This window comes from Sprattus sprattus (assembly GCF_963457725.1).
Source record: "Sprattus sprattus genome assembly, chromosome: 12".
Classification (NCBI taxonomy): Eukaryota; Metazoa; Chordata; class Actinopteri; order Clupeiformes; family Clupeidae; genus Sprattus; species Sprattus sprattus.
Window position 1 is genome coordinate 24891287 of NC_137910.1, and position 11571 is coordinate 24902857.

General features: G+C 44.5%; 2 protein-coding genes across 4 annotated transcripts in view; both read left to right on the top strand.

Annotated features, from left to right (window-relative positions):
* Positions 1-791, top strand: part of klhdc3 (kelch domain containing 3) — a 37944-nt gene extending 37153 nt beyond the window's left edge. For all 3 annotated transcript variants that reach the window (XM_080849021.1, XM_080849020.1, XM_080849019.1), the window contains exon 11: positions 1-791. This exon is cut by the window's left edge and continues 1488 nt beyond it. The gene's annotated coding sequence lies outside the window, so the exon portion shown is untranslated.
* Positions 792-4261: 3470 nt separating this feature from the next.
* npas4l (neuronal PAS domain protein 4 like) lies at positions 4262-8560 on the top strand (the record flags this gene model as incomplete). The annotated part of the gene is made up of 8 exons (XM_080848696.1): positions 4262-4374; positions 5284-5447; positions 5701-5843; positions 6084-6183; positions 6356-6587; positions 6760-6869; positions 6992-7127; positions 7219-8560. The coding sequence occupies 8 exons, from the start codon at positions 4262-4264 to the stop codon at positions 8558-8560; spliced, it is 2340 nt and encodes a 779-aa protein (XP_080704822.1).
* Positions 8561-11571: the final 3011 nt, after the last annotated feature.

Genomic DNA, 11571 nt, shown 5'->3' on the forward strand with positions numbered 1-11571 from the left:
GCACAGGTAGATTAGGCGTGGGATCTGCCATGGCGAAGGGCATGTGACGGACAAGTAGCGGCCAACGCTGATTGGCCAGGGCTCCCAGAAGAGTGCGGCTGTTCCAGGAGAGTAAAGCCAAACACACATTCATCCTGCCGCATATGAGCTGCATGAGACCGCAAACACGTGAGGGCTTTAACAGAGGTATCAAATCCATACTTGCTTTACACAACCACACACATACATGTTAATGCTAGGGCCGCACATACAAGACAAACACAGCATAGGTTGTACATCTCCTGGTTAAAGCTGTGTGTTTGAGTGCGCAGTCTGTGGCTGTGTTCAGTTGCGGTGTCCCTGGGCGAGTGAGGTGATTGCTCCAGAGTGGCTTGATCTGTGTGATGACGGGGCCCAGAGCATTTCCTGCAGGTGTTGGCCATGGCTTCACATCCCAGTCTCAGTAGGCAATTCAGTTCTCCCTTTGAAGCTTCGAAAGATGACAAATTGAAAGAGGTTCAAGTGCTGGATTTGTGTTTAATGTCATGATGTCTTCAGGTAAATCTATTTGATCAAAATGGGAATGCGGGGTGACTACATTCATTTAAAAAATGAAAAAATATATATTTCAGTAACAGGATAGATGGATCAGTGCATTTTTGTTAATATCAGATGAAATGATTGCTCACCATAAAGAATTCCTATTTGATATTTACATTTTGGTGTGCATTTCTTTTTTAATTTGTTTTCTATATATCTATATATATATTGGATGACAATAAAAATAACAGTAATAAAGTTTTAAAATTGCAGCTGAGTGTTAATTTGTGTTTCATTGCTCAATTTTCATACGTGTTTGTTTATGTTATACGTCAGAAATGCTTAATCTAGGTGACCATTCTGACAGAGTGCATCATTTTAATGTAATTTTATCTACTTGCACTGCAGTTTCAATTTCCATGAAAGTGCTAAGCGCCTAGAGACAATTGTATTGTTTTGGCGCTATATAAATACATTTCAATTTAATTGAATTGCTATCAATACAGCATTCCTGCACACATGCAATACTAATTGTGCCGTTGACGCTGTAGAAGAGTATAGTATCTGGCCTCCACTATCAGTTTACACACCTACACCTTACTTTACCCCTCAACTCAAAGGTCCTGGTGATTAGCCCTGCTCGTGCCCACTCTCCCTGCCTGTGACCTTGGTCATGCTATGGTCAGTCTGAGACCGCCAAAGGTCAAGTGCTGGCGCGTTGTGGCTGCACTGTGACGGACTCCATCTGTGCAAGGCCCTACTCTTTCTCCCATGAGCCTCTCCTGGCATCTAATGGCACTGGGGTTCCCTCATTAACCAAGAGGGTGCGGAGAGAACGAGCTCAATCATCCCTCCCCAGGGAAACGTGCTGAAGAAGGCCCCTCCAGACCTAAATAGAGGATTAGGACCCATGTCGTGTCAATGGGCTTGGGATTGTTATGACCTGAAATTCCCTCTACGAGACTGCCCAGAGTCAAAACCATCCTGGATGGGTATTATGTTAAGCAAATGGATGGATTTTGATTGATGACCCCCACCCAGGGTGTCTGCACTCATGGCAGTCTGATGGCCTTGGCTGATGACAGTCCAATAACATTTTATAGAGATGGGTGTTCAGTTAATTTCTCTTCCTTGGGGACCGCAGGGCAATATCCCTGGCAATCGGCCTCCCTCGCATGAGGCATACAGTCTCTTGCAAATTGAGTCAGTTACCAGAAAGCACTTCTTGTGTGTTAAGTGCTGTGTGACAAAAAACATGATCCCTTGAAGAAGGCATATGGCTAAATGTCAAATAGTCTATTATCTTTAAATAGACTTTTCAGGAAATCTGAACAACTTGTTATGGTAAATGAAAGATGGAATAAACAGATGGAAAACCGGCGGGCTCGAGTGATAGCGCCCTGCTGGGTAGCCTGTTCAGCTCTGCCAACCTTTAGGTCATGTTGAGAAGTGCTCTGTGATTGATGTACCTTGAAAGTCCTCTATGATTTTATCTTATCTTCAAAAACTTCTCACAAATTTGAGTTTGAATGAGTTTCTACTGCTTTATGTATCCACTCATTGGCTTTCCCTGAGTAGATTATTGACTCTGTTAAAAGTAACAAAAAGCTAATCTTGTGGAGTGGCCTGAGCCCCCAGCTCTCTATCCTCTTTGACCTATGTGAACCTGTTCTTTTAGATGGTGTTGGATACATTTTTTAGTTGGTTGCTATAAACTATGTAATACAGACACTGCTCAGTGAAAAAGAGCCCATGTAAACCTGTTGAATGCTCCACTTAAATGAATGCTACAAATTAAAAAGTATTTTGTTCTTTTTGCGTATTTCCTCAGTAGTTGTCACTATGATTCCTTTTCTTTGAAAAATTACTTTTTCTCAATGAAGGCCCCTCTCTCTCTTTCTCCCCCTCCCCTCCCCCTCTGGCAGTTTGCCTGTGTCTGTCACCAGGCTGCAGCTATAAAGCTGTGGTTATCTGTAGTGTTAAGTGCAGCCCACAGACGGCAGGTCAGCTCCCTCCGCTCGCACCCGAGACACCCAGTCCCGCCAGGGGCCGCTTCGCTGTACACAGGAAGCCATGGCGCTCTGGGGGCCCTGTCTGGCCCCAGGAACCAGGGGTCAGTACCCCCCCCCCAACACACACACACACACACACACACCACAACCACACATATTTATGAAGGCCAAGTAGACACACTGGACCAATTGCTTCCTAATTCTTCCCTTTTATTATCATAACCACCAACTGCCCTGGCTCCTCAACATCCATCTGCAGGCAGTGTTTTTAAGTGCATAGGATGGGTGGTTGGACATGCTAGTAATGAGAGTGGTTTTGCAGATATTTATGAAAAATAATGAGACTGCCCTGCCCTTATTGCTTCAGCTCATCTTGCTCAATATGAAATGTTTCACTTCAAGGAAAAAATCAACCTATCCTTTTGAGTACAGTGGTAATACCCATTGATTGTGCATGTGTGTGTGTGTGTGTGAGAGAGAGAGTATGTGTGTGTGTGTGTGTGTGTGTTGTCTATGTGAGAGATAGAGAAAGAGTGAGGGTGTATGTGTATGAGGGAGAGAGTGAGTTTGTGCGTGCTTGCATGCGTGTGTGTGAGAGAGAGTGAGTGAGACAGAGGGAGAGAGACAGATAAGGAGATGCAGAGATGTCTATCTGAGATAATAATAATCATCTATATATGAGTGTGTGCACACACTGTATGCATGAAGTTCTAATAAATGAATTCTGTGCAAGCCCATCCACAAACCTTATCATCAGTTTGTTGCTATTACTATGTGGACGATAGAATGAACATTAAACTCAAGCTCAAACTCACTAGGAGACAGGAGGGAGGGGGGCAGGGGGCAACATGTAACTTGTACAGTAGCACTTCTCGACCAAGAGCCCAAATGACTGACAAGCGTAAGTACTAAAATAATAGTGGTATTTCAATGTTCCTTTCCTTGATGTGAAAAACTAACTTCAGCTCTCTCTCTCTCTCTCTCTCTCGCTCTCTCTCACTCTCTCTCTCTCTCACACACACACACACCGACACACACACACACACGCCCACCCAACACAAATAGCAAAAGAACGCATTGGCATTGCCACAATACACACAGACTGAAAGTTAATCAATATTATGGGTCAAGTATGACAGTTGACTTCGCCATTAAGTGTGGAGAGATAAAATAGAGGAAATGTAGGCTAATTCACATCTACATCTGTTTGTCTTGTGGCATCGTTTTGTATTGTGTTGCGCCTACCCACTTCTCCGCTTGGGGGCGGTGTGACTGGTGTTATTTTTAGAATGGACGTAACCTAAAAATATCTCCTCAGTTGTCATTGCGTCACAGCTAGTAGCATTGCCCCCCTTTTTTTTTTTTTGGTTTTAAAACAAGGGTCTCGGGTTAAATCCTCAGTTAGGCTATAAAAGGACGGTGAAGACGGAGGCCAGTCATACAAGCCGCAAGGCAGCCCTGAGGCAAAGGTACATTTATTTGAAAATGTTAAACTTTGTGTAGGACATGCTGCTTCTCGATCTAATAGGCCACGTATAATTTAATCTGATCACAATCAGTCTTATTGTTAATGGTAATTTATTTTTTTATAGTTTACATTTACTTTTCTGCTGTCTAATCATCTTTTTAGGCTGTGGTAAATAGTGACAGTTCAGAAGTATTAAGGTGGATATTTTTTTTTTTTATTGTTATGCACTTTTTCTTACTAAGGCGGTCTTACAAACAACACGATGACAGTCTATTGTGAATCTTGCAAAAGTTCTGAAAGCGCAAGACGAGGCTCCTTCTCAAGTTCTCCCCATCGCACGGAGACTATCTGTCAGAAATTCTGCAGAAGATTTAGGTGAGTTGCAACGATTTTTCCTCTATTGGGCATGATGGTGCTCTCTCGCGGTTATCTTAAGTCTCCCTTATTTATTTATGCCTGCGTTTTAATCTGATTTTAATAAGTGGACTTCTGTTTTTCTTGTAGGACTCTCATTGTAATTTTAATTGTTGCTTTTTGAATTCAGAGTTAAGACCAACTAATGAAGTGTGTAAAGTAAACAAGGTGTAAGGTAAACGAGGGCATGATGGACTTTCATCATGACAATTTCTTATTAAAATCAGTGTAATTGCCTATTCTGTGAGTTTTCTAAATACCATACAAGTCTCCAGCTATTTATTTTAAAAGGCAGACATTGTGATTGGCTCCTCCCCTGTTCATAATTGGAGAAAAACACAGAAAGAGAGTGAAAGAGATATCTGCCATTTGTAGTATCACTGCTTACGCCAGTGACGCTGAGTGCTTCGCTAAGGACTCCCCTCCTGATATGGCAATGGAGGGGTTTCATTCGTCCAGTGCCAGTGATGTGTATGACACCCACACTTTCAGCTGCTATAAAGCCTGTGTGTGTCTCTCTCTCGCTCTCTCTCTTAGACAGAGGCCCAGACAATCTCTCACAAAAAAACTGAGAGCTTTAAATGTCCTCTTCCTGGTATGAACTGTTTCCGTGGCAACAAGACTTTTACGTCTAGTGTTCACTCTTCAAGCAAAAGTTTGGAAGTGTGTTGTCAAGTGGTGTGAAGGACGTCCTGGAACAGAGAGAGTTGTCTTAAAAGGCATGGCTACTTTCATGAGCGATCTGACAGTGACAGGAATATTGAACCAACCTGCTTGTCTTAAGAGGCTGACGAAACTGCAGGTTAAAGGGAAAGTACTGCCCAGTTATTTTTTCTCTGACTCTGGAAGTGTCACCCTGGTTACCCACAGGTCCACTAAGGGGGCCTCCAAAGCCAGACGGGATCAGATGAACGGAGAGATCCGGAACATGCGAACCTTACTGCCCATCCCCCAAGAGGACCAGGAGCGGCTCTCATACCTCCACTCCATGTCCGTCATCTGCACCTACATCAGGAAGTCCGTCCTCTACAAAGGTGAGGGGAAAGTTTTCCTGTCACTCAGTTAGTAGAACATGGAGCTAACAGTCCTGGCTCCCGCTTCCAGGAAGCACACATATTGAGAATGTACTGATTGAGTTCATTTAAATGTAAACCCTGACAGTCCATATGTGTTGCCTGTCTTTATGTTCAGACATGTTTAAAGCATTAGCTGTTCCTCTGTGTCTTTGTGTTTGTGCGCATGAATCATCTGACTGAGATCTGTTCTGGTTTCTCCTCTCTTGCGAAGTTCGATCAGAGGGAAGTCAGGCCGACTCCTTCCTTCCCTGTGATTTTCTGCAAGCCCTCCCTGGCTTTATCGTGGTCATGACCAGAGAAGGGAAGCTGGTGTACGTGTCTGAAAATGTGTCAGACTACTTGGGTCTCTCCATGGTAAGGTCCTTATTAACATAGTCGTCTATATATATATATAAAATCTAGTCATCTATAATTCACACGATATCTGGTTCGCTCTAGGGGAATTCAGCTTAACTTACTTAACGTGTCTATCACTTAGTGTCTATTCGACACTGATTTCCATGTTAGAATTATCATGTTTGACACGTGAGTCTGTCACTGTTAATATGAAACAAAGTATTTTTGGGTACTGATGCTGATGATTTCATTCTGCAGGTTGACATTCTTCAAGGAGACACATTCTACGAAATGATTGACAGTTCCTGTGAGGACCTTGTCAGGGAAAATTTAGAGACAGATACCTGTCCATTAAGAGGTATGTATAACAGTGGACACACACACACACACACACACACACACACACAAACACACACACACACACACACACACACACGGCTCGTCAGTTTGTCATCAGTGATTATTTTGTTACTTTTTATCAAAATTATTTTTATAATTATTAATGCCACCTTTCCTTCGGCTCTTCCCAGACATATCCTTTGTGTGTCAGATGCACACTTCCAAGGCATTCCGGCTCCAGCACGGCAGCCACTGCACTCTCTCGGTGCAAGGACGTTTCCAGGCCGGCCCACAATCCTCCCTGTTTGTGGCCTTGTGCACGCCCACGGTGAACCGGCTCCATGAGGCCAACCTCCCGTGCCACAGCCCCTGCTTCCAAACCCTCCACAGGCCAGACATGTCGTTCAAGCACACCCCCCGCAGGTGAGTCACAGAAGCTGTCAAATGTCCTTTCATTCCAGATTTTGAATTATTTTCATCTGGTGAATTTGATTTAGATAATAGACAAATAAGAGTGCAAAGCCATATGGGACCACAGCAGCATGCCAGTCACCGGGACACAGAATAACTCACAACTTCTTTGTTTAACCCACAGTGTGTTTTTCCCAACGGGCCACACTTCAGAGGAGTTGGCTGGTCAGTCATGGTACAGCCTGATCCATCCTGAGGACCTGTCTATTGCTGCCTGTGCACATAAAAGCATGAGTAAGTCACAGATCTCAGATCAGTGTTTTAGAAATGTGAAAGCCAATTGTTATTTTTGTGGGACATAGGATTTTTCAAAAGTCAAGGTGAAATTTAACAAATCCACTGTTCTCTTGACACAGTTGAGCTAACCGACGAACCGCAGGTGGAGATGGTGTTGAGGCTGCAGTGTAAGGACCTTTCATGGATTTGGCTTTACATCTGTGCTGTCAAGTATGCTGGGAAAGATGACATTTCATGCACAAACTACATCATCAGGTAGAGTTTCTTATCATTCATCATCATCAAGATTTTTGTCTTTTGTAAAATTCATTCATTGGTACTAATGTGGCATTGACTATATTTGCAGTGAAACAGAGGCCATCTTTCTCAAGCAAAACATCCACAATAACGCCTTAAGAGTGCCCATGAAGTCATTCAGCAGTCCTCCAGGTTCCCAGATGCCTTTGAGCCCCGAGGGCTGCACAAACCGGTCCCCAAAAAGACGGCGGAACTCTGGCCAGCTGGTTGAAGAATCGAGAAAAAAGACTCGGCTACCAGAGCCCAGCATGAATGTCGTCATGTGTGACCATCACCTTGGCAACCAAAACAGCCTCTCTGTGCACCTTGGACATGGTACCACAGTGTTCTCCAGCCCTCCTTACAGCCCGGCCTCCTCTCAGTCTCCCCCCATGCAGGAGGAGCCCAACCCAGACTACTTCTTGGACGAGCAGTGCAACTTTACAGAAGGGTTACTGTCACCCCCTAGTGGCTCACCCCATTATAGCCCTCCCAGCAGCAGCATGGTGGAGCCAGAGCCTTCAGGCACTTTTGCCCCGACTCCAGCGCTCCAGAGCTTCCACAGCGAGGCTTTTCACTCCGGCTCCTTTAATGTGGTGTCCACCCCTACCTCGTCTGGTTCACATCCCGTTTACGGTTTCCCGGACTGCGCGGGCGACTCGTGTCTGGTCCCTGACTACCAGCCTCTGTTGGAGGTCTACGAGAGCCAGGCTGAGTGTATCCTCCATCCGGAGGACTTCAGCTTGCTGCCTGTGGCTCCTCTGGATCTGGGGGTGTCTGAGCCTTCCCAGGTGCTACCACCGGCATCGCACCAAGCCCCCCCTCTGACCCCAGAGGCCCCGCCAGGTGTCCACATGCAGTTCCACTACAGCCAGCGTGAGCACGAGCAGGTGGAGATCAGCCTGTTGGCTCACCAGATCTCCTCACTGGCCAGCAGCTTCAACGCCTACTGCTCTCAGGCCCTGGCCCCTGGGAACGCCTCTCCCCAGCATCAGGAGCCCCCGCTGGCCTGGCCCCAGCACGCTCTCCCCCATTACCTACCCGGCGCTGGCTCAGAGCCTGTGCTGGACGAGAGCACAATCGACTGCATCCTTAAGGACCTGGATGGGGTGTTTGGGAAAGGCGAGGGCTGGGTGCAGCCAGAGGTCTCCCAGTTCAGCAGGCGCACGCTAGCCCAGTCGCAGGACCTGTCTCTGGCCGCTCTGGTGGACTGTCTCCCCATGGACGAGTTTGACTCCGCCAACACCACTCCTGATCCACTCACCCTGAGGTCAGAATGCCAAGACCAAAACACTGGGTTGCATCAACTCCACCAGTATGCCCACTGCAGCATTCCACAAGGTAACCACGGCTACAAAAGACACTACTCTTACACTGCACAAGAGAGTCCCTTTAAAAACAGTCTTTCATGAGCTTGAATATTCATGCTACTGTGCAAAATTCATGAATCCTTTTGAGAAATAGTAAATAAGTCTCATTCCCTGCACAGCCTCTTAAGATGTAGTGATATTTCATGATACTCAATTATAGCTATTAAAGATGTAATAAGTCAAATGAGCACATGTTGTTCCCAGTGTTTTAATTTCTTCTCTGTATCTCTATATGATTGCAGATGGGCTTGCTGAAGAATCCATGTACTGACTGTGTCTCTGACTTACAGTACTACCCCTCGTATGGCATATTGCCATGGCATCTAAAGGCTTTGTCACTTGACTAAATATCCCGACTTCTTTCATTGGGCGTACCATATCACATAATGCTCTTCTTCTAAAAAAAACAGAACTGATTTCCTAAACAAAGAAGTAAGCCTTTAATAAACTGTCCTGTCACTAAGTGAAGGAAACTCAATACTTCAGTACCATAAGTTTGCTCATGTTGTTGATAACTCTTATGTAAATAGTGCGTCTGTGTTCTGCTCCTTGCCTTGGAAGTACGGTACTGCTATGTGACACTTACCATTGTTGTTTTCAAACTCGAATAACCGCCAGTAACAGTTGAGCAATTACTACATGTAAAGGTACTCGTGCTGTCTATAAAGCTTCTGGTGAGAACAGCCTTGTTTTATTTTCTCCCAGAATTAGTAAGACACAAAAAAAGTACGATAACTACCTCAGAGTAATGGTACTATATTCACTGAAGATGTGTTTTGTATTGGTGTGTATTTATTGTGAAATGAATGTGCTTGTGATGTTGTCCTTAAGTAAAATGTTCTTCATGTGATGAAAATGTTACATTCCGATATGTGAAAGCTGTGAATTCTTAAACCGACTGCCGAGCACAGAGACAATCCATTTTTGATGATGGTGACCAAAGGGGTTGGGGAAATATACTATTTCTTGACATTCAGAATTTTGTTTTATTTTTCTAAACGCGACTTAATAAAATGCCCCATGAAATAACTCCCCATCTTATGTTATTTTTCTACATTAATTCACATGAATTTCAAACACATTTCACATTTCAACATTGCTATCTTACGTCTTATAAGCACACATAAAGCTTCTGTATACAAAGAAGTTAGACAAACTTTATGTTAAGTATCTTTCTTGAAATGCAAGTAATATTACCTGTAATTTCAAATTCTTACATGTTAATGGCCCTAGCCCTAGCCCTAGCCCTAAAGCACAACCCCCTAATACACCAGCAACCATATATATCTACTAATAGAAAAAGTACATTATACCTACCTATACTGTAGATTAATAAAAAGTTGGCAGACATAGTATAGTGCTGTCATAGGCTCTCAGTGATGCTGCACCCACTGCTCAGAATGTCCCTCCAGACAGCCATGGTGTTAGTGACACATAAGAGTTGAAAAGTGCAGCTGTCAGCACCCGCTACAGTCTCCAGCGACACGCTCCTCCATTTGACTCTACATCTCCCAAAGGTGACAGTCAGTGAGAGCGCTTTCACCAGCCGAGACCATATTTTGCTGGAGACTGTGTCTGAAGGTGCCAAATTGGCCTCGCACAAACACTGATGGGCTCCCTTCCCTGCTGAACCAGGGGGCGCCACAGGATGTCGGGCCACATCAAAGCCTGTAAAGATTTGGCAGTGGAGGGGGGGGGGGCTCAATACATTACTAATTGACTATATAGGGACAACCCAGTGGTCCCTAAATAAATTACTACAATACGGGCTCAGATATTGTGTGCAGGAGTCATTCATTTTAATGAATGTTTTCAGGTCTTCTCTTGGATGTGGACCGAAGGAGGAAAAGGGAAAGGAGAGAGAGATCATGAACAGAGGAATGAAGCTGCAGTAGGCACTGTTGCATGTTGAGTAACCGGACCGAACAGTATGACTGCAAGAGTACACAGATAGTACACATATAGTATACACATACTGTATATATAAATATGCAGTGCATGATTAAGCACCACGAGAGAACCGACAACACAGTGATACTTAAACAATTAGGTGCAGAGGTAGGGCTACAGTACAATCTCAGAGAGACATGAACAACATCCTTAGGGACTAGGGTCTACTATAGAAGCGCAGGAAAGAGCTGATGCAGCTCTATACACCAGCATGTGGCTGTGGACAGAGCAGAGAAAGCATGGTGCTCAAAGGGCATATAATAGTAAAGCATGAGAGAGAATGAATTTGTGGTAAACCTTTGGCCTTGTGGTGGTAGTGGGACTGCAATGCAGTTATTCTACAGGAGAGAAAATAAAACAGGCTTAACAAGGTACATGAATAACTACCTGAACTAAGAGTGAAAGAAAAGGAATGGGGCAAAAGAGGAAAGGGGTGTAAAACATTCTAACTGAAACTAGTGAAGTGGATGAGCTTTGATATTAGGGCCATACAGAGACGAGTTTCAGAGATTATCTGAGTCTAAGTGACTACACAACATCATGGGCTCTAAAAAAGTTGCAACCATAATTGTGGCTCTTATTTGCTGTAATTTGAGATCATCTCCATGGGAATAATAATGTAAAAATATTGTAAAATGTAATTACTGAACCACAGGAAGGAAGGAAGGAAGGAAGGAAGGAAGGAAGGAAGGAAGGAAGGAAGGAAGGAAGGAAGGAAGGAGAGAAAGATGAATAAAAAGAAATTAAAAATGTCAAGAGAGTGCTACACTCACCACTAGATGGCGATGTAGGTTGGAAAATCTCAGCGAAAATGCCTGGTCCTCATCCCCGCGTCACAACCACAAAATGGTTGCACTCCGATCCATCATGCGTGTGAGATCCAGCAGATAACTTTTATCAGCGAGGTGGGCTGCTATCATCTATCAGTGTACCACAGCAGCGCCACAGGAGCTGTCTGAACACGGGCACACTATTTAGATGTTTAACAGAACATGGCCTACAACACAGGCCTAACACAGACCCCCAAGTCGGCTGATTCAAGTTGGTATTCAGCTGAGGTCCCACACCACATCCCCATAGTCTTCCGAGGTCCGGACTCTCAC